The sequence below is a fragment of the Brienomyrus brachyistius genome, chromosome 10 (assembly GCF_023856365.1).
Source record: "Brienomyrus brachyistius isolate T26 chromosome 10, BBRACH_0.4, whole genome shotgun sequence".
In the NCBI taxonomy this organism is placed as follows: Eukaryota; Metazoa; Chordata; class Actinopteri; order Osteoglossiformes; family Mormyridae; genus Brienomyrus; species Brienomyrus brachyistius.
The window spans coordinates 13,230,992-13,257,405 of record NC_064542.1 but is presented as its reverse complement, the minus strand read 5'-3'; the positions used below and the strand labels follow the sequence as shown (position 1 = coordinate 13,257,405).

Genomic DNA, 26,414 nt, shown 5'->3' with positions numbered 1-26,414 from the left:
TTCAGGGGTATACTGAGTGTTAAGGCGTTAACTCCCGAAAAGCTGTATACTACACAATCCTCACCTTAGAGATGAAAGGCTTATTTCTGGAAATATACAGCTCAGGGAAATAACGGAAAACAGGCTGGTGTGAACCCACGTGTCCAGCCCTGCGAGGTACCACTGTCCAGCATCCTTGGCTTCGGTTAATTATCACTATTGGCTGAAATGAGTACTTATTGATTTGAAGGGAGAGTCCACCAGGGACGATGCCAGGGCAGGCATACCATGGGAAACTGGGGGGGCGGGGGGTGGGGGGGTGGGAGGACGCAGCAAAGGAGTTTATAATAACAGGCAGCAACTGCTCTCTGTGTTCTTATCCCGGTTTCTCTGTCCTGAAAATAAAGATTACAAAAAAAAGGTGAAAAAAAAATACATAAAGAGCAGCCACCATTAACCACATTGCCAAACTCTACCCTAAAGCTCACCGTGAGAGTTTGGCTCTGGCAAGGTCTCCCTGGCAACAAGGTGCATCACGGTGGTCCTTCCAGGAGGAAGTTTTAAGGCTGCGGGGAGTACAAACAGATAGAGGATGATGATAACATGCTGTATGTCTAACGCGTCGATAAGCTCAGGGTCTGAACAGAAACTGCTATGAAAGCATCACTGTGACATCATTTCTTTATATCTCTCTGGATTCTCTATAGAATTAACTGCACCCTTGCGTCAGGGTGTGTTGTCAGACTGCCCACCTCCAAGAGTCACATTGCCATGTAGAAACCGGCCCTGGTAGATGAGCCGCAGGATGCTGGGGCTGCTCACCTGTTCTTCCTCCCAGCCTGTAGAGGGCAGTATGCAAATAAAGCCAGAATAACTGCAGATATCTTGATAGAGTCATTAACTGTGGCTAATAAGGGGATTAACGGTCTCTTATTGAGAGCAGCAGCATCAAGATGACTGTTAACCCCGGAAATTCAGCTAGTGAAGCTCTTTACGGCAAACCATCAGCAACAAAATACACTACGACTAAAACCAAAGCTGGCAGAGAGGATGGAGTCCTGGTCGTTTAAGAAGCAGTGAATCCTGCATTAGTGCTGTACAGATGAGACAGGTGATTCCTGAAATCTGCTGCTTTCATGGATTATCAAACAAGATATCCAGCAGGCTACTTGTGAAGAGTAGAGTTGCTGTGGTTAATTAGCAGGATAACTAGTTGCTAGTTGTTGACGGAATCATCCCCCCCACCCAGCAGACTCACCCAGGGGCCAGTTGTTGAAGACGTGCTTCGCGATGTCACTCGCCGAGTCATCAGGAGAGAACGTGAAGTCTTTCGTCTTCCCGCTGACCAGAATCAGCCGAAGGTTCACCTAAAAATGGCCGGGGCTTTAGATTTGCAATTAATTGGGGGTCCAGCGCCACAGCCTGTCAGAGGCATCTGCTTCTGAGAGGGTCGCAGCACGGACAGCTTCTCATAGCCTTTCTGCAGCTGCAAGCTTTAGCAGAGAAGGGGGCCAAATTACTGCAGTTAGGGAAATGAGTGCCTCTGTCGGGGGCTAGAGAGGCGAAGTCGAATGAAAACATGCCCGTTTTAAAAGGCAGTAATGAAACGAAATGACCCATCAATCGGCAATGCAATCCCTCAGCCTGAATGGCATCTGGCCCCAGGGTTGCACCCTGGCCTCGCTCATTAATTATGAATGATGTGGGTGTGTCCTCGGCAGGCACACGTTCCGCTCCTTTGTGCTACACATTGGAGCCTTTTAGATGCTTTAGGTAGCTAGTGTAGCTTAATTATACAGCTGAAACAGCCCTCAATCATATGAACAATGACAAAGAAATATACCCCCCCACCCCAAGTCAACACATATTAAGCTAGGACTTCCGTTTCCAAGACACGCCCTGTCACTCTCCTCAGCGATAGCCCCTGCAGTCTGGCTCTCAGGGGCAAAAAAAAACAAGCTAAGCATGTAGACAGAGCTATTTAAAGGTAGACTGTCCCACCCCAGGCAAGCAGCCATAAACTGAACAGTTTAGGCACCCCCTGCAGGGGCAAGATAACCAGTGTCAAGGGCAGCCAGAACTGAGGATGACAAAAACACCCCCCCTGACCTCACCACCACACACTCACCTGCCTGGACTGGCCCCTGACCTCTGGCATACACTCCATCTGCCTCTGGAGATAGTCTAAATCTGACACCTGATTTGGCCCTGACACACGTAAATCACAGCATGAGGTAAATGACTTTCTAATACTGGATCTTTGGACAGGTGCCACTCTCAGCAAGAATCTTTCATGGGATCATCAAAAGAATAAAAAAATCTGGCTGTATTTTTTTTAAATCTTGTTTTATGCAATTGGAGAATTCCCAGGGTCTTCTTAATTAACGGCATCCAAGTGCATAATGTAAATAGTGGAGTGAAATCCCTCGGCAAAACGCAAAGCATTTCTGGCTGAGAAGTGGGCCGTCTCTGGTTCCTCTGCCACCGATGTGCATGACTTCAGTAGACAGAGAGGCTTAGGATGGTGGGATGCATGACATCAGTGCAAACCCAAATACGTTCTCCAACACATGGAGCCATTGTCCTCAGATCTCACACAGCTGCACATTACAGCCTTTCCTTCCCTGTTGGCCTGATGGTGCCACAGCAATTCGTTGGCCACGTGGAGTCATGATCAGTCCATGCACCCAGCCAGCAAGCCAAGCCCCCTCCCCAGCAAAATCTGCCCATAGCCCCCAGCAACAACGAATCAAGCCTAGCTGGACATAACTTATTTTTACCCTTGTACACAATAATAATTTTTTATAATTATTTCTGATTTATACTCACAGGGATATGGGTAAATACAATTGTTAAGGCTGAACATTAGACTTCCAGCCCTTAAATTTTATTAAGATTAACATCAAGCCAGTTAATGGTCACCAACACTAAATCTGAAAGACAAAAAAAGATTTCACAAACCAGAAACCCGTGATCAGACTCAAGAGCCTTTGCAAAATTTCATCAAGACATTAATAATGGGACACCTCTTCTCAAAGTCTCCATGCTCTTGCTGATGCCCCCCAGAGATCAAATTATTTGGGCAGACAGATTGCCTTGGGGGTCTATAATAAGATTTGGGGGCCACTAGAACAGCGAGAGAGGGAATCGCGCCTGTGCACGTCTGCGAAATTTGGAGCAATCCGAAAATTAGGAAGCTGGCAGATGGCGACCCAGGAAACAGGTTGCATGTGCGTTTGTGTAGTTCAGTGCCGTTTCATTTAACCCCCCCCCCCCCATACCCATCCCCCTCTGCTGTCGCATTTCCTCTCCGTTGAGCAAGACCAACAGACACACACACAAACACACACACACACCGAGGCGATGCTATAAACACAGGCACATGAATTAAAAGCAGGCGAGTCGCCCGCTGTGCAGCTCACATCCGAGGACTCACCGTATCGGGGTCCTTCTGCGGGGTCATACTTCTCTATCAGGGGCGTTAGATCGTCGGGGGGGTAGGGAAACGGGCGACCCCCTCGCAGGGCAGCGAGCTCAGTTTCGCCCTCGTCTTCCTCACCGTAATCTTTACACCAGCACGGCTACTAACAAATGGACCTCACCGTCACATCAAAACAGCATCATACGGTGCCTAACTGACAGCGAAACGTGCGCCCATCGGAGTCGACGAGAAGCTGACGGCTCGTTTAGCTCGTTTACTACTAAGAATAACAGTTCGTTAATAGACCGACGCTTACAGAAAATCTCCACTCAGACGGCTGCACATTTAACGTCAAACACGAACAATTTAAATATGTGATATTATTCAAATTGCGAGTTATTTCGCACGGAAGCACAAAATAACTGACCGAGATTGCGGGAGACCCGATCGGCCAGATAAGAGGACAGCAGCACCGTGTGGATAAAGCGGCAGCCGTCAGGTACGACCGCTCAGCGTGATGGGGATGCGCGGCCGGGCGCTATACGAGCAGGAAAACCGACAACATAGACTGTTAATTCGCCAGCAAGACTTCGCAATTTACACCACTATTGTGCATCAGGGAAGAGGACGAAATGCACAAATACCTATAAATCTTCCCCTTCTAAACGTTAACTTAAAACACAGGTGATGTATAATCGACAAAAAACAACGATATTAAACACTAAAACATTGATCTTTTCATCGGGTAATCGTTACGTGAGGCATTTCCATCCGAAGGGATGATTATCTTCGCCCGATAAAAGCAGTAGAGCCAGCTCTAGCCTGACGGCAGTATATTTAGCTATTAACGCCGGAAATCAGCTGGCCCAAACCCCGGAAGTGGGCAGCGCCTAGGGCACACTGGGTATAGTAGTTTTATTAACAGTGCCACCGGATATAGATCCTGGGGCGCCGATACGCTCTATCCCAGGGGCGTCGTTAGGCCTATTTTACCCCCCCCCCAAATAAATATGTATTTATTGGCTTAAGTCAGGAGTAGCTTTTTATATTATATATGCTCCCCCTAATAAAGATTCCCCCCCCATCCAAGAAATAAATATAAACAAACATATTGCATATTTCAAGTGCTGTTCTTCAGGACTCATGTGTTTTCTGAACACAAACATAATTTGATGAATTTTTACCCCATTGATTAATGTAAAATTGTTTTTAGTTGGTTATTCCTGTAAGGCAGTTATCAACAAAATATTAACAATGGCACCGCCAACATTAAATAAGTTAGTAAATTTGTAGATATTTGCCAATAGAATAAATTACATTGTTCCTTTGGAATTAATTTTATTAGAAAAGGAAAGGAATTTTATTAGAAAACAGTTTTTTAATTTACAACTCAATCAATACAGGACATTCATATATACAGAATACAAAAACAGTAAACAACTAAGTATGATGTGTGTAAAAAAGTGTTAAAATTATTAATTGGAATTTTTGTAAATATTCAGACACAATTTGATACATTTCATGTGCAGCAGCTAAGCAGTAATATTTCATGAATCCTGCAGGAATCTAGAAGGACAGAAGGCAATACTTGTGTAAATGACACCCTTTATCATCTGAAAGTCATGGTTTTTGGCAATGTTATATTCACCAGGCATTCTCTTTTGCAGTGTTTCCCAATCCAGTCCTCGGAGAACCGACAGACAGTGCCTGGGACAGGACTATCTGGCAGGGAGCTGGGAAGAAGCAAAAACGCGGACTGGCCACGGGTCCACTAGGAGCTGACTGGGAAGTCGTGCTCCGATGTTATTTGTAGATGCCTGTACTTTACTTCATGCTCTCAAAATGTATTTTTAACATCTATCTTCAGGGTACACAAACATAATGTATTCCATATAAAAAAAAATAAGCTGGAGTAAAATACATTTTAAAATTCTACATCGAGCACATGCACATGTGTACATTGTAAGTAAATTGATGTTTTGCAGAAAGCAGAGTGAGCTACACCTTTAAGAGTTACGGAGGTCAGTAAAATCTAGGTATGGGAACAGTTATGTGAGGACTCCGTGAGCCTCGCCCCAGCCCACCCCCCCCCCAAAAAAAAAAACAATCATTCAGACTTCACCTCATGGAGCCCTTGGCGATGACAGAGCAAGGGGATCACTAACATGCCTTGTGAAAACAATGGCTGCTTCTGTTCAAAGCAAATCCCCATCCTAAATAAATATGCCTTTGGCCTAGTCACCAGCAAAGACCTACGACTCTGAGTTGAGGTTTGTTCCAGAACCTGCCAGATAAGAGCACATTCCAGCACTGCTGGGGGTGGCGTAAGACCAAACTCTGCCCCTGCAGTGACAATGCTACAGTAGCAATGGGAGCCAATACTACAAAGGTTTTTTTTTTTTTAAAGTAAGCAAATAAAGAAACAGATATAAACTAAATATAAGCAAAACTCTGGCAAAAGTTCTTAAGAGTGTCAATGATTTTTCTGGCCAACCGGCCAAAAGTATATAAGTAAAAAAAAATTTTAAACACCACTTCATGCACTGTAACATTCAACTTAAGATTCTGCTCCAAAAAAAATCACAATATACAGAATTTAACAAAACACTTCCATATTAAACACAGTACTTTATACAACAGCTATTACATCCACAAGCGAGTCAACTGTAGTTCAGAACTAGAACAGCAAAAGACTCACAAGGAAAATGCGCTGTGCCATCAAACCCACGACCTTCCACTCTGTGGCTGCGGGTCATTCAAGGTGATATGTACTGCCTACACCCGTGCATTAAGTGCACAAGCTTTTTTTTTCTTTTAATGGCAAGTAAAGGAATAAAAACGGTAAACTTGTCTTTGGCCACAAAACCAACAAATAAGGAAGAAGGGCTCATATTTAATGACAGTCTAATAGGTTATGAATAGCTGGGGTATTAACACAAGTTTCATTAGTCCTACAAAGCTGTAGACCCTTGTCAAATGTTGCACATACATAAATATTTATGTATATTACAAAATACACATGAAAGTATCTCATGTATTTTCAGAAGGATGTTTCTCAAAATCTATTTGCACACATTCAAAAATTTAAAAAAATGTAAGCAAATATTTCTCATAAAATGAGAAATAAGAGCTGGCTCATGCTTGTCAAGTTTTTCGACGTTCCTATCCCTGTTAGCGGGGGGGGGGGGGGGGGGAGTATGACACTCTCTGTCTCCCAGGAGTTGCCAGGTTCTGAAACTCCTGCTGGCCACAAGTACACGCACCCTTGTGATGTGGTACCAAGTTCAGCTTTACCCGTCCAACCGGGATGCAGGGGTGCTGGGCTTGAGCGGCTGGCCAGATGGGCGGGTCGGGGACTGGGCCAGACCTCTGGTCAGTGGCACGGTATTGGAAGGACTAGCTCCGCTTTTTAGCCTACAATGTGGACGAGGCATTGGGAAGTTGGATGTTAAAATGGATGGGTGACCTCTATCGTAACGCTGTGCGTGAGGGAACCACGCTGTGTAACCAATGGCAACAACACCGATTTCTTAAGACTTCTACACGACCCGCACTTGCAGCTTGTCTGAGAGGGAGAGAGAAAAAGAAAGAGACCGACAGAGGTGAGCCCAGTCATGCACACTCTTCACTCAATCCTGTGGGGAGATGACACAGTTTGACCCTGTTGACCTCTGGGTCGTCAAATCACAGGACAGGATATATGCTGGGAGACTTGGGGTGGGGAGTACAGGTGGTTTGAGGGGAGGGGTGGTATGGGAGGGGACTCTGTCATGGGGCCATCGCCTCTGCTTCGCTCTCATCCCCAGCCATGTAGATGGGGCTCTTGCCTCTAAGGATGGCCTCTGGGCTCTTGGTTGAGTTCTTCACAGCTTCTGAGCTGTTCCAGATCCCGTAGGTGAAATATATGACAAACCCTGGATGGGGTTTTGAAACACACTCAGTAATCTTATTACATTTCACTCAAGACAGTGATGATTACTTTGATTAACTGCATAGAATGATTTGGGGTGGCATTGTGGGTGACACTGCCTTGTACCATGTGCTTCTTGGGAAGGCTGCAGCTTTCCATGGGCCTCTACTGGATAAGCGTTTGGAAAATGTATGGATGGATTGTGGGTAATGCAAGTTCTCGTTATCAGGAAAGAGTCTGGAGCCTTCAGACGTAAGGCTAACCAATCAGATTGTGGAGGAGGTGGGAACAACCAATCAGATGGTCCCACCTCTTCTACAATCTGATTGGTTATCTCTCTGAACCAATCATTATTTTGTTCTCCCCTCAAAACATGTCGGTGTAAGTAAAACTTCCACAAGCAAACTTAAAGCAGGGTGATCAGACATCATATATCGTGTAAGAAGCTGCAGTTGCGAAAACGGCCACAGGGAACCACTCACCCATGATCATCCACACAGCAAAGCGACACCAGGTGGCCCAGTCCAGCTGCATCATCAGGTAGATGTTGACAAACATGCTGACCAGTGGCAAAACAGGAAGCAGGGGCACCTGATTTGAGGGGGGGGGAGTAAATGGTAAAGAAAACACACATGGAAGAGGAAAGTGCCCTACAGGTGAGCTGGAATGAAAAAGCGATCCCTTTGAATACCGAAAGGGAGGATACCTTAAAGGTGAGAGCCTCCTTGCTCTGTGGTTGCCTCCAGATGACCAGCAAGCAGAAGGCAGAGAGCAGGGCCAGAAGGCCACACACGCTCAGCCATGCAGGCTGGCTGATTATGCTGCACAGGGCCAGTACTACACACAGCAGTGTGAAGAACACACCTGCAGGGGGCGAACAAGAGCTGTCAGAAACCCCCCACCCATACATCCCCTCATTAAAGAGATGATGCACTTTTGCGGCCGGATGGGGTTGCCATAGCAACATGCCAACGGCTCGCACACGCACGTGATAGAGCCTCTGCACTAGAAAAAATTACCTATCAGATTTTTAACTGCAAGCTTCTAAACATCCTGATTTCCTTTACATAATCATGTTATTATTTTTTATGATAATCTGATAACATGCCCATTAATTTGCTGCTATTGTGTTTCAGCACAGAGCCAGTGTTGCTATGTGGCCAATAAGTCTCCATTGAAGCTGGGAAAATTGTTTGTTGACCATGTCTCAGGGGGGTGGGGGGGCTATTGCCTCATTCGATTGCCGGGTTTGGGGTCTGACTCACAAATGGCTGCTGTGGCAACGTAAACGATGAGGCCCGAGGTCTTAGTGGGTGACTCAGAGTCCGGCTCTAACAGCAGCCTTAGGGAGAATCTCTCCTTTACAGGCAGCGTCTCCAGCTCGTCGCTGCTGTCCCCCGGCGTCATAGGTGCCCTTTCCGTCAGCACCTCCGGCTTCTCGCTGGGCCTGTGTGCGCCCAGGCTGCCGGGTTGGTACCTGTCCAAAACAGAGAATGTCTTATCCTATCACCTATCTACTTACCCTTCTCCACTTGCTTCATTTACTATTGATGCTGTGAACCAGGGCTACTTCCTTGCGGTACAAAAAATTATTTGCGCTCCTGGAGCTCAACAAACACAGCACTGTGACAGCCATACCAAAGGTCATAGGTTCAAATCCCAAGGAGCGAACATAAATTACAAGCCACCCTTCTACTGTATTTTTTGGACAAAAGCATAAGATAATTGAATAAATGTAAACTTCAAGATGAAAGCTGAAAGATGAGGTGTTTGGACACGTGGCAGCCAGCCTGACTTACCGCAGGATGAGCACGCAAACAGCCACCAGCGTGTAGGCCAGCAGGGTGCCGATGGACATCAAGTCCACCAGAGCAGCCAGGTCAAACAGGAAAGCCATCAGAGCTGGGGTGGGTAGAGGCAAAGGTTCAACACACTGTTTGCACAAGCCTAGGGGAGTACGGCGGTGAGAGACCTTTCTGGAATAACAGATACAGGCAAAGGACAGAGAGTGACTGGTGGACCGGATTACAAAAGTAAGAGATGGGGACCGATGTGGAAAAGGACTCGATACGTCAGCATGACTCTACATAACCGGGGACAAAGACCTGCAGGAAACCCTGCGTGCAAAAGTATTCCAAACATCCTGCATGCACAAAGAAAAACCAACAATAAGCGCAGGGTGGAATTAGGCTGACCGAGACCCACACAGTCCTGTGTCCACCTGAGGTCAGTGCCCTGAAGATTCAGCGCTGTATAAAACCCGAAAACACCCAACACAGGAGCCCTGGGGGGGGGTCATGAACATTAATACAGCAACTACTAACAATAGCAAACCCATAACCAAATCCTAATTATCATTAATAGCAAATTAATAATCATGCAGTTAAGCCAAAATAAAACTTATACCCAGCACTGTAAAACACAAAGTAAACTATAAGAAAGCAGTGAACAGGAATGCAGTCTGACGGAGACACCAAGCAGGGAATGGCTTGGCCAGGTTCTGACGCCAGCATCGGCATGACAGACCCAGGCGAAAAGCAACGATCTGCTCTGCAATCGCCATGAGAAAGCGGAGATGGACATGGAGGTGAATTTTCTGATATGATGTGTTAACATACCCCCCCCTCCATCCTGGACATCTGAAAATATTTTATTACATCCAGCAAAAAAGAAAAATCCACTCTAGAGTCTCTACCAGAGAAACTGACTATCACTACTGGGGAGGGACAGTGATGTCCAGTATATAACTGCCTGTCACGTCTGGGGGGGGAGGGGCGCCACACAGAATAGTCGGAATATACAACCATCTTTGAGAATATCTGCTTGAAAGATTCATCAGTTCATGTTTTTAACATAGATTGTAATTTTTGAGTGATTTTGTGCTGTGACAAAGAAGCTGAATTTCAGAGAGAGAAGGAGAGCGAGAGAGAGAGAGAGAGAGAGAATCCTAACCCAGGATTACCTGCCACAAAGCCAGAGACCAAGGTAGCCAGCAGTGGAGTCTTCGTCTTCTTGTTCATGCGAGACAGGAAGCGGAACAAGAGTCCATCCTCGGCCATAGCGTAGATCACCCGGGGCATAGGAAACATGGATCCCAGCAGACTGGGGTGGGAGTGGGAACAAAGGTCACCGTTGCAGAACCAAGGAAGAGACACCTGACGGTAACACTGGACCAGTTTCATCTTGGAGCAACTGGAATGCTTAACTTCGAGTCACAAGCAAAACCTCCTGCCTTAATAAGGTACAACAGAAGGTCGAGAGAGTGTGGGGGGAGGGGGGCACCTGGTGGAGAGCGCGCAAAGCGACCCGGTGGCCACGATGTATCGCGCGGGCGCCCAGCCCACGTAGCTGAAGGCTTCGGGCAGCGGGCTCTGCGTGTTGAGCTGGTAGTAGGGCATCATGAGCGTGAGGGCCGCCGAAACGCCAAAGTAGGCTACGAAGCAGATGAGCAGCGAGGCCACGATGCCGATGGGGATGGAGCGCATGGGGTTCTTCGCCTCCTCGCCTGGGGGGGGGGGGGTCACATACATCTTTACCACCCGACATCCTGAACCTTCAAGCTGGCGGCAGTCAAGATATATATATATTTATACTACGGGATCGTTGAATGCTTGAATCTGATTGGCTGACGAACGTTCTGAGGTGTGCAATTATTTTCAGATAACCGCACGGCGAACGTAGTTCCAGGCAGCTCTCTTGACCGCATTACAGTTCCATATCACTTCGCATAGTTAACTGTAATAACGGGAATTAGCATACAGTACCTATACAGCACACAGGACTAACAAAAACAACAACATGACAGACGATTTTCCGAAAATAAATTTTAATAATTACGGTGAATATGAAACTTTCAACAACTGGGCTGCAGCAGTATTAGTTAGCCTAGTGTACCAACTTAAAGGCTACACATGACATTTCTCACTAGCGAGGTAATAACAGCGCTGCATCTTAAAGCAGACTTACAGTTTAGAGACGGTGCTTCAGAACACTGTTGAGGGACACACAGAGGTAGCCTAATTCATACAAGCTCTCTCTCTCTCTCTCTCTCTCTGTTTCTCTTTCTCTGTGTCTGTCTCTCTCGCTCTCTTTCTAATAACTTCATTATTAACTGCATTAGTCTGCTATCAACGGCTCAAGCCTCCATTGCCAGCTTTAAAATGACGTTTTGGAACTAACAAAAGAGTCGTTGGATGAGATGCGGAAGAAATAATCCTACTCACAATAGCGATTTAAGTAGAAAAACCGGACGAATCCCTTGAAATATATCATCTGATCGATGTCTTGAGGTGTGGCAACCGTAGTATAAGCGGAATAACTCCGCTTCGCGTCGTGGCCGCATTACCACCTCGGGTGTGCATTATTTTCTAATAATTCAACGGCCCGTCGTCAATTATTCCTTACGTATAACTGAGAAAGCAGGAAGCAATTGGGGTTAGGGTCCGTGCTTGACACCGAAAATCACATGCTCTGGGATTTGAGACAGTGATCTTCTGATCACAAGCACAGCAGCCCACTGAGTGACATCACATTTCCCACAAAGGTGATACCCTTATTCGCGTTTTGCAAGCAGACACCCCCATCTCATTGTTACGGAGGGTCAGAGCGACGAAGGGGAGAAACCCACTGGTAGTTGCGATGCAGTCGAAGCCCACAAATGCGTAGAAGCAGGTAGCGGCACCAGAGAGAACCCCACTGAAGCCAAACGGAGCAAAGCCGCCAGCCCCAAACGTCTCCTGCGGGGGTCTGCATGAGAGCACAAGGGGAGAAGACAGAGAGTCAGCTGGGAAAAGGATAACCCTGGTGCCCCCCAGCACCCCCCCCCCCCCAGCTGCGATCACACCCACTCGCTGCTGTTGGTCCTGTTGAAATCCTCAGCCGTGAGCTGCCAATTGTGGGTGTCGCCCTTGACGAAGCCAGAGATGATGACAAAACTGAGCACGATCAGGTTCACCCCTGTGAACACCTTGTTCACCAAGGCCGACTCGCTCACACCAAATGCCAGCAGACCTGAGGGGTGCAGCGAGGAGAAGTTACTTCACCTCGAGTCACTGACGTATCTCCTCAGTGTTGGGCGACCGCAACCACCTACGACCAACTGACATTACTGCTACACTGATATTCACCGCCGGGGATCCTCACCGGTGAGCAGCAAAACCAGGAAGAAGGCGAAGAGGTCCGGGTATTTGGCCAACACGTTCCCCGGGACACTGATGGACATAGAGGCCGTGAAGAAGACGGAGATCTTTTGCTCCACCAGGTTGTCAAAGGTGGAGCTCCAGGCTCGAGCCACGCTAGCCGTGCCTGAGGCACAGGCACAAAGCAGAACATTAGGGCATCATAATTACCATGGCAACCAAAGAACATCCATTCCAAGCAGGCACTTTAGTGGACGCCTCTACGATGGAACGCCTCTTATAAACAGCCGCGTCTCCGCACCGATAATTAGCCGGGGCCTCTGTTGCACTTGGAGAAAACACTCCTCAATCCTCTTTTCAAAGTGCAAGGGCTTTGAAGCCAAATAATCAGTCATTTGTATGCCGTTTCCCAAAGTGTTACATTCAAATGACTGTAGGATAGTTCTCGCTAACACAAGCACTTCACTTAAGTTTACAAGCAGCTAGCTTTTAATTCCATATGGAAATGACCTTCCATCCACTGGATATCCGCGTCTAAGCCTGTGCGTGTGACACTGCGGTGTGTGTGTGTCCCCCCCCCCCCCCCCCCCGGCAACACTCACCAATGACATAAGAGAGGATGAGGTTCCATCCAGTGATGAAGGCCCAGATCTCACCCACGGTCACGTAGCTGTAGAGGTAGGCGGAGCCGGTGCGGGGTACGCGGGCGCCGAACTCGGCATAGCAGAGACCCGCCAGCACGGAGGAGAGTGCCGCGATCAGGAAGCACAGCACGATGGCTGGGCCCGCCTTCTCTCGCGCTACCTCGCCCGCCAGCACGTAGACGCCTGCACCCAGCGTGGCGCCGACGCCTAGCGCCACCAGGTCCAGCGTGGACAGGCAGCGGGCAAAGCGCGTCTCCTCTGGGGCCGAGTCCAGGACACGGCGCCGCAACAGCATCTGTCCCCAGGAGGCTAGCTTCCTGTCCATTGTTGCGTACGTCTGACGGGGAGGGGTCTTCATTAGACCATTTAATGCCTGATTCATTCATTTAGCTGTTGCTGTAATCTAAAATGGTCCTGCCTCACAGATCCCTCTTCAGACTAATTCACAGAATCAGTAAATACAAGCAGGACCCCTGATAAAAGCTACCAATATCCATGCTCACACACTCGTGGGCTTCCCTTCGAAATGGGTGGCCCTGGGTACAATGGACGTCCTGCAACTCCTTGACCACTAGGCCGACAAGTTCCCGCATGATCAGCATGAGTGGCCATGGTGGTTCCCGTCGCGAGACCAGGGTACACAAATCACGGCGCTGCCCCTTAGATTTCCAAGAAACTTTAAATGCACCAGTTAACCGTTTCATCCCACGAAACAGGGCAATATTTGATGTCTCAAATGGTGAACATACTGTATACTTATTTGATAGCAGAGAATATTGAGTGTATTTTTAGTGAATGTTAAGTGAGTCACATGCAAATGTAGAAAAGGTCAGGGTGCAAAAGCTTTTGATTGGCAGTTTGTGCAGATCACATGACTGCGAGGAGGTTAGAAAAACACGACAAAGGTAAATGGTGGACATCAGCACAAAAAAAATTTGACTTTCAGTAGAAAAACGTTGCATCCAATTTCTGAAACATAAGCCATTTAAAAGCTGCCACAGGAAGAAGTGAATAAACGACTTTCACTGTATGTATCGAACCATGTACGCGCGTGTCCCCCAGCCCCCCTGTACCTAACCAGCCCCCACAATCTCCTGAGTGCTGTCACTGACACCCGACTTCTCTGATGGTGGTGGTGGTGGTGGTGGGGGGGAGGGGGGGTTAATCCTACTATGAACTCCATGACACATGAGATGCTGGTCAGCGTAACCATAGCAACAAGAAAAGCAGCAGAGGCAAGGGCATTAAAGGACAATCTAGCCCCCACTCGGAAACTCGGGGTGAAAATTTCGAAACAATGGTCTCCATTGAATTCGGACAGGGAAGGGGAATCATCACAGGTATCCCATAAGCGTGGGAGAACAGGAAAAGGCAGAATGGCGAAGCTATTTGGACGTGAAAGAGACATGGGGAGATGAATGAATCTTTAATGGTGCATGTAGGCCAAACAAACGGAATGGCGGGGACAAGAAAAGCAAGGAACAAAGTGGGAACACAAAGCACTGGGCCCAACAGAACACAAACACAAGCCACAAATAGACCATCAAAAAGGCAGCGGACATCCCGTCTGAGGCTGCCACAGGGCCCGGGTTCCGCCCGCCGCTGGGCCCCACCAAACACACGGCTTTGATCGCCACACCCGATTCAGCCCAGAGGGGCTCTTCTCCCCTGACCCATGAAACAAAAAAAGAAAAAAAACGCCTGTACGTTCTCCAGTGGACATCTGGTAGTTCTCCCATTCAGTCCACTTCTACTGTGAGATATTCAACAATCACTATTCAGGAGACTTTCCTCACCTTGCCCCCCCCACACACACACTCACTTTCGGAATTCAGACCTTCAGCCATTTTGTCACAGGCCAACCTTGTCACCTCTTTCGCCACCAAAGACCCCTCCTCACTAGATTTCTAATATGCCTTTCTCTAGGCCTAGGGAGAAAGTCTGAGCAACGATGAATGGACTGGCACCACCAACGTGCCCCGACCCCAGCGGAGTGATCCCAGCCTGGCACGAGTATGCCGAGATAAGCTAATACCCATTCCGCCATAAGCCAATGGAGATTGACACTAACCGCCAAAAAGAGAAAAGCTTGTGGATGTTCGCACAGGAGAAGCTAAGACAAGCAACAGAATAGTCTTTCACACCCTAGACATGTACCTACATTACTGTCAGCCTTACACATCCTGTTTAACTCCCTTTAATTAGGCCTCACTGGATTTATGTGTAAAAAGTAATAGGCTACAGGACCTCTCAAAAAGCAGGATTTTTTTATCCAACTGACCCAGCTAGATATTTATATATATTTCTATAATTACCTACCACCACAATTTTACTAATAAATTAATAATACTTTGATGTCAATAAAAAAAAAATCAGGGGTTTACAAGTAAGGGGACAATAGAATTTTTTAAGCCTAAACCACAAAGCTGATTCATTAGACAGTGCCCTTGCATCATCCATAAACCACCTTCTTATATGAGACTCAGAGGGTGACAAGACCATGCTGACGATTTCTTTCCCTCAAGGAGGATTGCAGCTCATAGTACAAGCCCACCGACCCTCCTTAACAAGGAGGTTCTGTTCTTACTGACAACCAGCTCCCACTATTTCTGCTTCGGGTCCAAATTCCTTTAAGTCTCTAGCCATCTTCTTTACTTTAGTGTCAGTAACGCATATTTCGTATCTGTAGCACGTAGCTAAAGAATTACATTACAGGCTCATTTTGGCCCACTCCTAAGTTCAAAGGCAAAGTGGTGGTGGGGGGCAGCTACTCTGAATGCCAGGCCACTTTCGCTGGCAGGCCGACAGGTGGTTTCTCAGATACACAGATCGCAGCCCCCCCCCCCGCCCCATTCACAGGTCAGCCCCCAACAGAGGCACCTTGGTGACAGTGGGAATGCTCGGCCACAGTTGTCATGGTTACAATGTACATCACCACGGCGAAAAAGACACTCCTATTCCAGCGGCTGGGATCATAACAAATGCCTTCAGGGAGGCTGATGCTCCGCAAGATATCATGCTTTTTTGTCTTATTTTTTTTTGGAGGTGGATTTGGGGAGGTTAGACCCCAATTTAGCCATCCCTAACTCCACTGCAGACAGCGCTTCCTCCTGCACGGCATGAAACGCCCTGCTTTGAGACCCCTCGTGCCCTCATGATTCTCAGGCCATCCAGTGCAAATACGCCGACTTATCCCACCTAACCCGCACGCCTGTTACTGGGGATAACCAGCAACAGCTCACTGTCAGGTGGTTTGGTTACCTGGGGTCCCCCTCATGACTACCTGCTATGTCAGAGACAGGAAAAACCGCACACCAGTAAAGTGAGTTCTCGTCGACGTGCTTATCACAAAAAAAAAACAAAAAACAACTTTTAAGATTTAAAAATGCTTTTACCATAATTGCTCATTGTTGACGTATAATTACCTCCTTTCTTAGGCTGGGGCTCGCATACATTTAGCTACGTACTCCCACAGTTTCAGCAGCTTTAGGGAACAATGTTTTGCTTTGTTTATTTTAGAAAAAAACTTCCATTCTGGCTTTTTCTTTCCCTCTCATTTGAACACACAAAGCTCACACTTTAGAAATGCCTGGGTGCCAGCAGATGCCATCGATGGCTGCCCACTCGACTAGAGGCTGCAAAATGACTCGCTCCTTCTGGGATGCAGAGCTCCAGCCATTAACACAAAACATCTGGCTGAGCAAATATTATGTGCGGGGCAAAATCATTTTAATTATTTCACATACAAGAGGTTCCCGGTGTTTAATCCTTTGAGTTTTCGTTCTGAATACAGTTTTCATTTATTAAAAAAAAGGGTTTTACAGAGCTCAGACTCAAGAATAGTGTATGTACTGGTATCATAATAATTAGAAAATTGTTGCAAAGGACGGTAACACAGTTACCTGTTAACACGTTACACAGTTAACACGTTTCTGTAACACAGGTTATATTTACCATATATTTACCTAACGATACGTAAAGTTAATTTGTTCATAGAAATAATATAGTTAATTAAACGATTTAACAGAACCTTCTCAGTATAATGTTATAAGACTGGGGCACAATCATAGGGTACAGGACAGGGAAGCACTGGCACGTGTGATTTAATGATGTAACTTCGCAGAAAATTGCAAGGACTAACCGGCCGAAACCGGAGACCCGTGCAACATGGGCAAAAGCTTGCAAACCAGGGTGTCGGGTACGTATTTTATATGATATAAGCATAAATTATATTTGACATTTCTGTCCTGAAACCTCTGAATGTTTTGTATTGAGTCGTCAAACCGCGTTTCCCGCCTTCTTCTTTTCCGGGAAATGAATCGTAACTATGCATATGGTTTTCAATATACAAATTTCAACGCATATGCAATATTTAATATATTAAATACATGTATAATAATCATGTCGTTACATTCACCAGGTAATGCGTTGACTTGACCAGTGGAATCGGGATAATCTGTATGACTTTTCGTGAACTATACCGATTTAAAATGCATTGGCGCTCAAATTATGCATTAGGTATGTTTTACTACGTTTCCATACAGCATTATTTCTGATGTATTGCTGAATTAAAACACCAAACCAAAATCTAGCCTCGTTACTGTAACATCACTGGTATGTTTTACATCGATTATCAAAATAACGTACCGTAAGACAGATATATTAAGCAAAATACGTTAAGGAATGTCAGCAAAAAATGGTCTTATCTGACGAGAAGCGAATGACATTTATTTCTAACAAACGTAAAACAACTTGTGGCAGTAACTACTGCAGTCCAATTAGAAAAACTCCCTCCTTTAATTTTCGCCTACAGACCAGAAATAAAAGTACTGTTAGTGTTACGGTTGCGCTGTATAAATTAGATCGGGATGGATAAATGAACGCGATTTATACCTGTATATTACTGTACCTGTGTTTTCATCCAAATCCAAAATTATAACACTTGCCGTGCAATTTACTAACGCACATAAGTATACGTAAAATGACATTTACAGGTGGATTGCCTGCGCCAGACCCCCCATTATAATTTACCTTCTGTGATGAGTCAGGCAGAATCAACAGCTGGACCAGCAAAGTGCGCTGAGGTAGAGGCTCTATACTGCCTACCCGGTACCGCGATGACTGGTTAATGTGGGAACTGGATCCCGCGAGTATAAACTTATGGTATTGATGACGTAGGTCTCAGTTTGTACACAGACGCACATGTCTGCCTCCGCACTGGCTGTTAGACGGTGACGATTTCAGCGCCTCCCCTCACTTCCAGTTACTAGTTTTTACCCCAAGTATGGGGAAATAACCAGAACTGCGTATTTTCGGCGTTCAACTGGCTTCTTTATCCCTGTTTCGGCGAAACTGTGTCTTGGGGATTTCAAAATAGCGTGACAGCGCTGTAGAATGCTTATAAATACAGTCGAAATGCGGTATACCTGAGTATAATGTCTGGACGGTATGAAACATTAGATATTGCCCACTACTATTAACTATGTTTGGTTATATATGACCCAGTCCGCCGTCTTTAATTGGAAATTACGTAATCCAGTGAATAGTTCTGAAATTGCCTGCCGCTAAACCTGAAGGTCTGCCCTTATGTACAGATGTGTAAGCCAGATCTGTAGAATAACCATAGTTTAAGTGGGTATTATATATATTTTTTAATGCACGGATTTAGCAATTGTTTCATTCATGTAGATTTATGTGACTCCTGGTATTAAAGCCGCGTTGTGAATAACATTTTCAGTAAAGAGCGCCTGTGCTACTTGCAAAAAAAAAAAAGCTAGTCTGGAACCCAGGCATGCTTAAGTCTGATATTTTGAAACTTTTGAGCTTTTCACAAAATCCACTTTCATCTCGGCAAAGCTTAAAATGGGGGGGGGGGGGGGGGGACTGTTGTATCTCTTCGAGGCTTTAGGTAGGATTTCCATGCACGTGCCAGCGTGAAGCTTTATAAAAGCTCAATTCATCACCCCAGCAGCCAGGTCAGCGACATCTACCGTGGAGCTCCGCTACGCAGGATGCGCGGACAGTTGCTATTCAACATCCCCGACTATGCAGCTTCCGATCTTTAATACATTCTCCTTTGAACTACTACAAACCAAACCGCCAGTATAGCGATCAACCATCCAAGCTCTCAGATTAATGCAGGATGCATCTGCATTATTCATAAACATACACATTTCACCTCCGGCACCGTAATCTGACTGGCCCCCAACCATGGTTCAGGAACTTGGCTCTGGACTAGAGTAACAGTCTTGTTTTACTGGAACAATTCGCTATAAGATAGAAGCAAAAACATAGATATATGCAAAAGTTTGGTAACCCCTGGCCAAATGACTGATTTAGTCAATTTCGCAAAATTAAAAAAGTAAAAATGTGTAAACTGCAGCAGGAAATATTAAAAATCAGCATGTTTCTCAATGTTAAGCTTCTTTTTAATCCTTGAATGCCAAAACGAAACAAGGAACAAATTAAATGAAAACTGCACCATATGAAGAAACTGTTCAATTCAGTGTTTTGTGGATTTCCTTACTAGTAGTGATACGTCCATTCTTGAATATAGTGCATTTTATATCATATAGTATCTTGATAAAAAGGCACCTTTCAGTGTAATAGCGTATGCTAATTAAATGAGAATAACCTGAAGTGAGGAACCGCAAGCAGTTCAGCTGTAGTGAGACACCTACTGAAATCCAGGCCATGATGTAGATTTAAATACACTATTTGTGGAAGACAACATGAACAGAAATATTTTGATATTTTACAATTGCTTCAGTAATATGTACCTCAAGCCTTAAAATTAGTTTTGAGACTCCTGGAGTCTTGTCCTTCTATTGACTAGTTTTTCATATTTTCATTTTTTATTGCATCAAATCACCACCACCTGTTCAGACTTCACATCACTAGGATAATATCTCTCAAGCCTAAACACCTTCCTAGTTACACTGAAAACAGCTTCTACAGGTACAGATGTGGCTTCTCACCATGGCTCTGATTACTTGGGACCCCCTCTGATGCTGGCAACTGTGTGGTTGCAATTCGTGGATAATCTGGAATAACTCGTGACACGTAAATGATCTAATGCATTTGCAAAGTTCAGTCATTTAATTTTTTCTTTAATACGACATGCATGATATTTAGCAAATCAAGGACGACCTCTTTTTCTTGGGAAAAGAAAGTGACGTTTATGAAAGATATGACAAGTGATTTAATATTAAACATTTTTTTCCCCAAGGAATCTTTATTAAAATCATATTTAATAGGTAGAACAACAGAAGGTCAGGCAGACAGATCGCTGAGGGGGAGGGAAAAAACAGATAAACAGGATATGGATTTTACTCCAAAGACCAATAAGAGTTGTTAAAATGGAAGAGAGTGCTTTTGCCAACACAGTGCGATTTCTTACCATATATGCGTGGCTTGTTGCTTAACATAATCCTGTCAAGCCTAGCAAAACAGTTAGAGAGATCCTTTATAAGAACAGAATCCACTTCCTTCTCCATCACTCCACCGCGTTTCGCTTCTGTAGTTCTGTAGGGGAAAGTTTGACCTGAGATTTTTTCTTGTTCATAAAGAAAGTGACTATGGATCCAAAAATGGAAATGGCAATGCATCCGAAAATGTATTTTTACAAAAAAAAAAAGATCCGACCTGCTCGCAGACGTTCAATCTCTTGTTGGTAACGCACACAGTTCTCGCATTCTGGTGGAGAGAGGCAGGAAGACATTTTAAACATTCCTAGTGTCTTAGCGACTTCAGTCTTTGCAGAGCAAAAATAGGACGGAGAGGCTCCATCATACCTGCGTTTCGTGCCGCCGTCTCCACCTTGGAAAGCTGGGGGCCGGTTTCACACGGCTTTGCTAAAGCGCTGGCATCTGCTGCAGGTACAGCGGAAACATGCCAGACCGTCAATTGCCTACTGCTCATATTCACCGCAAGTTTTGCACTGGAGATCTGTGCGCATTTTGAAATTTCATAAATGTTAAGACCAATGAAACACTTGGGTTAAACAGAGCACTGGATTCAGTAGAAAAAAATAATTTGTAATGTTGGAAAATGTAAAAAAAAAAAAAAAAACACTCACTGAATATGTAATAACGGATGTGCTTACAAAGGCAGTAAATGAAATATACTCTTCAGCTCCAATCCAAACAAACAAACATAAAAAACAAACTCCAGGTATCATCTCACCTGAAGTCTTAGATATCAATGTCCCAGACTTTCTGCTGGCTCCTATGGTCGGACAGGAAAAAAAACTTTGAGAGAAATTTTGTTCATTTAAGAAATCCATCCTTTGATTGACACTACTAATATGTGTATAATTAAAAAATTAAAAAAATCAGTTAATCATAATAGGCTGTGATTAATCATGATTAATCACAAGTTGAAAATGGTAGCAGGCTATTTGCTTGTATTTTTTGGAAGATAAAATAAATACGTGTGTGATCTTGCAATAAAAATGCATGACAAACTGGTAAGAGGAATCACATGGTTTTGGTTTTGATAGCTGAAACCATTCAGTTGCATGGTTTCAAATGTGCGAGTTGCTAATTAGCAACTATGCTTTTGCTCTGCTTTTATTTTTAAAATTTTGCATTACTACTTTGCTCCTTCCATTTTGGACAAAGAGAACACCATTTGCACCAAGTTGCACCATTTATGTGAATTATACAAGGGTTTAAGTGTGGAAAAAAAAACTATATAATTATACAGGGCTCCACCATAATTTAATTTTTTTGCCATACTAAACATATCAAAGAGAAACTCTCCCACCAACCCCCCCTCACCAGTCTTTCGGTTCTTCAGCTGCATGCTTGTCTGTCGAGTCGCGGGTCTCTTGAATACAGAAGTACTTGCTGCCATACCTTTCGCTGCCATGCTGCTAGTGTCTGAGCCCGGAGTGTCTGCTTATTAGAAAAAGACGACAACAACAAACTCCCATCCTGCAGCCAGACATTAAGTCACCTGATATCAGTGGCACTTATTTTAATCCTGACGTGAATATATGTGAAGCGCAAAAAAAAAAAAGATGCATCTCAGTTTAACTAAGAAACGCATTTGCAGTGATAAATGTTATAGCAGAACTAAGCAATGATAGTAACAGGCAGGCTAAACATGCAAAATAAATCAATGCACAGAATGAATATTTCTCATACCAATTTTCTTCCTCTTCGATATGGGAAGAGCATCATCTGTGTTTCCCCTGGGCTGCTTCTGGGATAGGGTTGGAGGCTGGGATGTTTTCTCCAACGCTATAATACCCATAATATTCTTAGTATGCTGGTTAGTAGACTCAAAATTCAGGTAAGAACTTTGAATGTAAAGAATTTTACAACTTGATCTTTACTTTTTTTCAACTACGTTTGGCCGACAAGTTTTACACGAAAGGTAACATTTTTCCAAACTTTACCCATCTGTGAAACACCCAATGCCAGAAGAGTTAAGACAGGGCTCACCTGTGGAACTTACTAAACCCAACTGCGACCTGCGCGGGCCGAGAGTAGATGGAAGGTGTTTGGGGAGGGTAGAACTTACAACCTTGGTGCCAGCAGGGGAAATTAGCTTTTTTCCCTGTAGCACAAGAACAACAACTTGGAACAAGAACATAAGTTTATTCTAAGCATTTCTCAAAAGTCATTTTAACTTGTTCTATATTTATAGGAAACAGTATTATGAGAAGTAATTGCACACATAGGACTGCATACCTCCAGGGAACTGGTGGATGCCATGTGCCTGGAGTTCAGATCTATTTTCCGGCAAAGGCTGCTAACCCCAGACGATGAAGGGCCTCTTACAGACAGGCACAGGGGGATAGCAGAGGACTTTAGGGGAGGCTGCAGCGATTTGCGGTTAGTTGGGGGGCCTAAAGTTGAGAGTAGGGACTTCTTGTTTGATACAATGTTTGAGGAGCTGGCTTCTCTGCCAGGCCTTCGTGTCCATGTGGTGGGCTTGGGAAGGACCTTGGTGGGACACTTGAGCCTGCTCGGAGGGGGAAGGTTGACACAAATGTCAGTGCTAGGTCCAGCAGCACTACTCATGTTAACAGATGGCTCTTTGACAACACTGCCAATGTCAGACTTTTTCTTTATGTGGGAAGCAGTGGGTGGTGCTACTTTTGCAAAGTTGAAGGATTTGGGCATGATGAGTGGTGTGGATGTGACAAACACACCCTTGTCTAATGTGCCATCAAGGCTACACATGCTGATCCCCCCCGTGTTTCCAGCTTCCACACTGATGTCATACGTTGTGTCAGAAACAGGAACGACCTTCTCATCCACGGTATGCTCAGACTGACAGGTCGCACCTAATGATTGCTGAGATAGATTGTCCTTAGACTCCACCTTCTCAAGGACAGGTTCTGCTCCACATTCTAAAGCAAAAACGGGCTCTATGGTAGTTGCTGTCAAATTCATACCCGTTACAGGTTCCACTGCTATGTCTCCTTTGGGCTCATTAACTTTACCCTTGGATTCTAGTATTACAGGGATGGTTTCATTCCCAGCTAGAGAAGCACAGGGCCTTATGAGACCTGCAGTTAATTCAGGATTAGCCAGGTTCTCACCTTGTAAAGTTACTTTGAGCTCTGATGCATTGCCTAAAAATTGGTTGAGGGTCAGTTCTACAGCAGATCTAGGCCCTGGGATGCATTCTGTCAAATTGTTCTTGCACTCCACCTCCATTTGGCCAGAATCAGACACAGAATTGGTTGAAATGCTTGATTCAGATACTGTGTGAGTTCCTTTAGAACTATTTAGATCAAAGATATCTGTAGTCAAATTGGACGCAGACTCCACGGTGTTTGGACGAAGTGCACGTGCTGTGGCACCATCTATCAAAGAGGAAGAACCTTTCTGCTCCGTTTCAGAGCCAACCTCTTCCAAGCAATCTACGAAAACTGCCTGATCACCTGTCTCTCTCTTACTTCCCTGGGTGTTCAAATGGTTAAGTTTACACTCGGGAGAGGAATTTGTGCTGGATTTTATACAAGCGGTATCTTTTGAACCACAGGAAACCCAAGTTCTCTTGCAGATGGAGACAGAACTTCCACTTGACTCCTGATACCACTCCTCCTCTTTGCCTTCTTCCACCACGCTTGGTATGGTACAGCCCATACCCTGTACCTTCTGCACAGTCAGACCCAACTTAGAGGACCCATCTTCCACTTGCAAGTGGGAAGACTCCATGGTCCAGTCGCACAGGGGAGACGGCTCAGTCTCAATTTTACTGAAGTCTAGACTAGCACAGGTTCCTGGTGCAGATGCCCACGAAGGACACTGGCGGATGCAATGAATCACAGCAGCACACTCCTCCTTAAAGAATGTTCGATAAAGTCCGTTTATCTCATCAGTCACTTCCCAGTCCCTTGCACCCAGATGGAGTAAATCTGGTGTGGGGGGCCGTTGTATCCAGTTCTTACCATGAACAGCTACTGCAGCCTCCTCACATCCCCTTGTCTGATGAGATGAAGTATCTTCAGCCAGTGTAGATACTGACTGGCTGCCAAACGGCGCGGTTGTAGCGGCATCAGCGCTGGAACAAGTATCCTGACATCGGTGAGGCATCTCCATCACATCGGACATGTGACGACCGCAAGAAGCTTCAAGCCCACCTGCTCCCACATCCTCCCTCTGAGTCAGATCTGATTTATAGTTTCCCAAGTTAGGCGACTGCTGTAAATTAAGTGGGTTACTTTGTTCAATCATTATTGTACGGTTTCCATTCAATTACGGTCCAAGAGTGTTGGGGCTGCTTCACTACAATATTTTCAAGGTTCCTTTTGTGTTTCAGGCACCTTTGAAGGGGACTAAAGTAACAAAACTGCAAGGTAGCAACCAGCTATCTGCTTCTTCCGCTTTACAATAACCTGCTGGACAGAATCAGAAATGAGTAGATCACTTCATGGCTCTTATGTTGTTCTTACCAAAAAACTACCATATTCCCTTGTACATGGAAGTTTAAAAAAAAAAAATAGTAAAAAGAAAAATCCCTTTTGGATCACGCACGAGGACAGTCAGCTCACCAGTTTCCCGGCCAGCACTAATGAAACTATCCTAGAACTACAAATATTTATAAGAAATAATGATAAATGAGCAATATTAAAAATAATTATTAGTTTGGTTAGTCAAGGCTAATCTACTACGCACTGCGTATCTGTTAACACAACAACCAGTAATTAACCCAAGGGCATTAAGAAAGGCATTACATTATTACTAACAAAATGTTTTTCGCTATTTTTTTCCACCAGTTTTCTCGCAACTATTTTTATAACGCAAAAATTGCTGATTTGGCTGGATACCTCTGCAGCACGGATCAGCGCGCATTCTATTTTACTTTAAACGGGAACTTAAAACGAAATTAGTGCTCGTCATCTAATTTTGTACTTTGTCGTTCTGGTAACCATGAAACAACTCGAGGGACCAGGATGTCTTCATGGTCATAAGATGATATCCGAAAAATGTCAGTGCCGCACATGACTGCGTGCACTTATTTGCAAACTAGATAATCCGTTAAATGACACAGAAATAGTGCTGAAATCGCATTCATGTCGCAAAACTCGTTACGTTATCGGATATCAAGATTGCAAATCCAATAACAAACCTAAATGCCGTATTTAAGATTAAACTATCCATAGATAAAACATGCTATTCTCGTAATTACTATGGACAGGAGGAAAACACGAACAGAAAAAGTCTACACGCTGCATAACCAGCCGCTCACCTGCCAAAAGTCACTTTGGTATAAACTCAGATCCCCAGACTACCCCGTCTGACTGAAGTTTGAAAAAGCGCCGCGTTGTATCCTGGTTTTCCGTCTAATTCGGCGTCTAATTCAGTTTAATTGAAAACGTAATCCCAACTCTCCTAATTTCAGGTGCCGGGGTTGTGCCCTAAACTGCCCCCTGCCACGAATTGCCTCCCCTGACGTCATCGCTCCATTTAAAGGCAAAGTCGCTACTCCGGCGCAGCAGAAGCGCACACTCGGTGTAAATTCATTTTCTTGCCATAACCGATTGAAAAAAACTCACTCAAAGTAGTTGTTTATTATGCCTTTTTACATTCGAACTTTAAGGTATCATTCACAACCTCCTGTAATTCGTCACAAATGTGACGGTAACTTTTTCATTAAAACGCTACAGTAATGCTTTTCTTCTCGACAATGCTCGTCTGTGCAAATACAGTCGCTTTCAGTCGCAAGAAGGGACTGATTTAGTTGAAAGATATTTTTGATACTTTGTTGAATCCATTCTGCTGAAAATTCTCTTGTATTCAGTCGTCGTATGGTATAATATGGCGTTTAACTTCATACTCAGCACTGTCACGCTTGGAAAT

At 45.0% G+C, this 26,414-nt stretch overlaps 3 protein-coding genes and 1 long non-coding RNA gene across 7 annotated transcripts; all 4 read right to left on the bottom strand.

Annotated features, from left to right (window-relative positions):
* Positions 1–283: 283 nt before the first annotated feature.
* Positions 284–4,261, bottom strand: ubl3b (ubiquitin-like 3b). Of its 4 annotated transcripts, XM_049029324.1 has the most exons (7): positions 4,157–4,248; positions 3,828–3,938; positions 3,416–3,563; positions 1,238–1,346; positions 732–818; positions 468–545; positions 284–374 (listed from the first exon to the last, which is right to left on the bottom strand). In XM_049029324.1, the coding sequence occupies exons 3-7, from the start codon at positions 3,440–3,442 to the stop codon at positions 322–324; spliced, it is 354 nt and encodes a 117-aa protein (XP_048885281.1). In that variant the 5' UTR covers positions 3,443–3,563; positions 3,828–3,938; positions 4,157–4,248; the 3' UTR covers positions 284–321. The 4 variants fall into 4 exon arrangements, with proteins under 4 accessions (XP_048885281.1, XP_048885278.1, XP_048885279.1 ...); XM_049029321.1 differs by having other exon boundaries at positions 3,416–3,938; positions 4,045–4,261; XM_049029322.1 differs by lacking the exon at positions 3,828–3,938 and having other exon boundaries at positions 4,045–4,261.
* A 1,238-nt stretch (positions 4,262–5,499) lies between these two features.
* slc7a3b (solute carrier family 7 member 3b) lies at positions 5,500–18,224 on the bottom strand. Its single transcript, XM_049029660.1, has 12 exons — positions 18,124–18,224; positions 13,051–13,429; positions 12,453–12,614; positions 12,158–12,320; positions 11,938–12,056; positions 10,593–10,815; positions 10,273–10,412; positions 9,110–9,212; positions 8,576–8,787; positions 8,017–8,174; positions 7,793–7,901; positions 5,500–7,314 (listed from the first exon to the last, which is right to left on the bottom strand). The coding sequence occupies exons 2-12, from the start codon at positions 13,415–13,417 to the stop codon at positions 7,169–7,171; spliced, it is 1,902 nt and encodes a 633-aa protein (XP_048885617.1). The 5' UTR covers positions 13,418–13,429; positions 18,124–18,224; the 3' UTR covers positions 5,500–7,168.
* Positions 18,225–20,292: 2,068 nt separating this feature from the next.
* LOC125751109 (uncharacterized) lies at positions 20,293–20,790 on the bottom strand. Its single transcript, XR_007400520.1, has 3 exons — positions 20,737–20,790; positions 20,492–20,616; positions 20,293–20,380 (listed from the first exon to the last, which is right to left on the bottom strand). It is a non-coding gene; the product is annotated as an uncharacterized LOC125751109 (long non-coding RNA).
* A 33-nt stretch (positions 20,791–20,823) lies between these two features.
* LOC125750178 (uncharacterized) lies at positions 20,824–26,003 on the bottom strand. Its single transcript, XM_049027603.1, has 7 exons — positions 25,804–26,003; positions 22,791–24,952; positions 22,542–22,656; positions 22,242–22,337; positions 21,873–21,989; positions 21,277–21,318; positions 20,824–20,963 (listed from the first exon to the last, which is right to left on the bottom strand). Exons 2-7 carry the CDS (start codon positions 24,786–24,788, stop codon positions 20,824–20,826), a joined length of 2,508 nt encoding a protein of 835 aa, XP_048883560.1. The 5' UTR covers positions 24,789–24,952; positions 25,804–26,003.
* Positions 26,004–26,414: the final 411 nt, after the last annotated feature.

Excerpts from the sequence above, each read along its gene's own strand:
- ubl3b (XM_049029321.1), bottom strand. The coding sequence starts at position 3,442 with ATGACCCCGCAGAAGGACCCCGATACG. Across the intron at positions 819-1,237 it reads CTTCAACAACTGGCCCCTGG|GCTGGGAGGAAGAACAGGTG; the intron begins GTGAGTCTGCTG and ends TGCCCTCTACAG. Across the intron at positions 546-731 it reads TGGCAATGTGACTCTTGGAG|CCTTAAAACTTCCTCCTGGA; the intron begins GTGGGCAGTCTG and ends TACTCCCCGCAG.
- slc7a3b (XM_049029660.1), bottom strand. The coding sequence starts at position 13,417 with ATGGACAGGAAGCTAGCCTCCTGGGGACAGATGCTGTTGCGGCGCCGT. Across the intron at positions 12,615-13,050 it reads CATCCTCTCTTATGTCATTG|GCACGGCTAGCGTGGCTCGA; the intron begins GTGAGTGTTGCC and ends CCTGTGCCTCAG. Across the intron at positions 9,213-10,272 it reads GGTCTCTGGCTTTGTGGCAG|CTCTGATGGCTTTCCTGTTT; the intron begins GTAATCCTGGGT and ends TACCCACCCCAG.
- LOC125750178 (XM_049027603.1), bottom strand. The coding sequence starts at position 24,788 with ATGATTGAACAAAGTAACCCACTTAATTTACAGCAGTCGCCTAACTTG. Across the intron at positions 22,338-22,541 it reads GGGTTTAGTAAGTTCCACAG|CGTTGGAGAAAACATCCCAG; the intron begins GTGAGCCCTGTC and ends TGGGTATTATAG. Across the intron at positions 20,964-21,276 it reads ATTGATATCTAAGACTTCAG|CAGATGCCAGCGCTTTAGCA; the intron begins GTGAGATGATAC and ends CTGTACCTGCAG.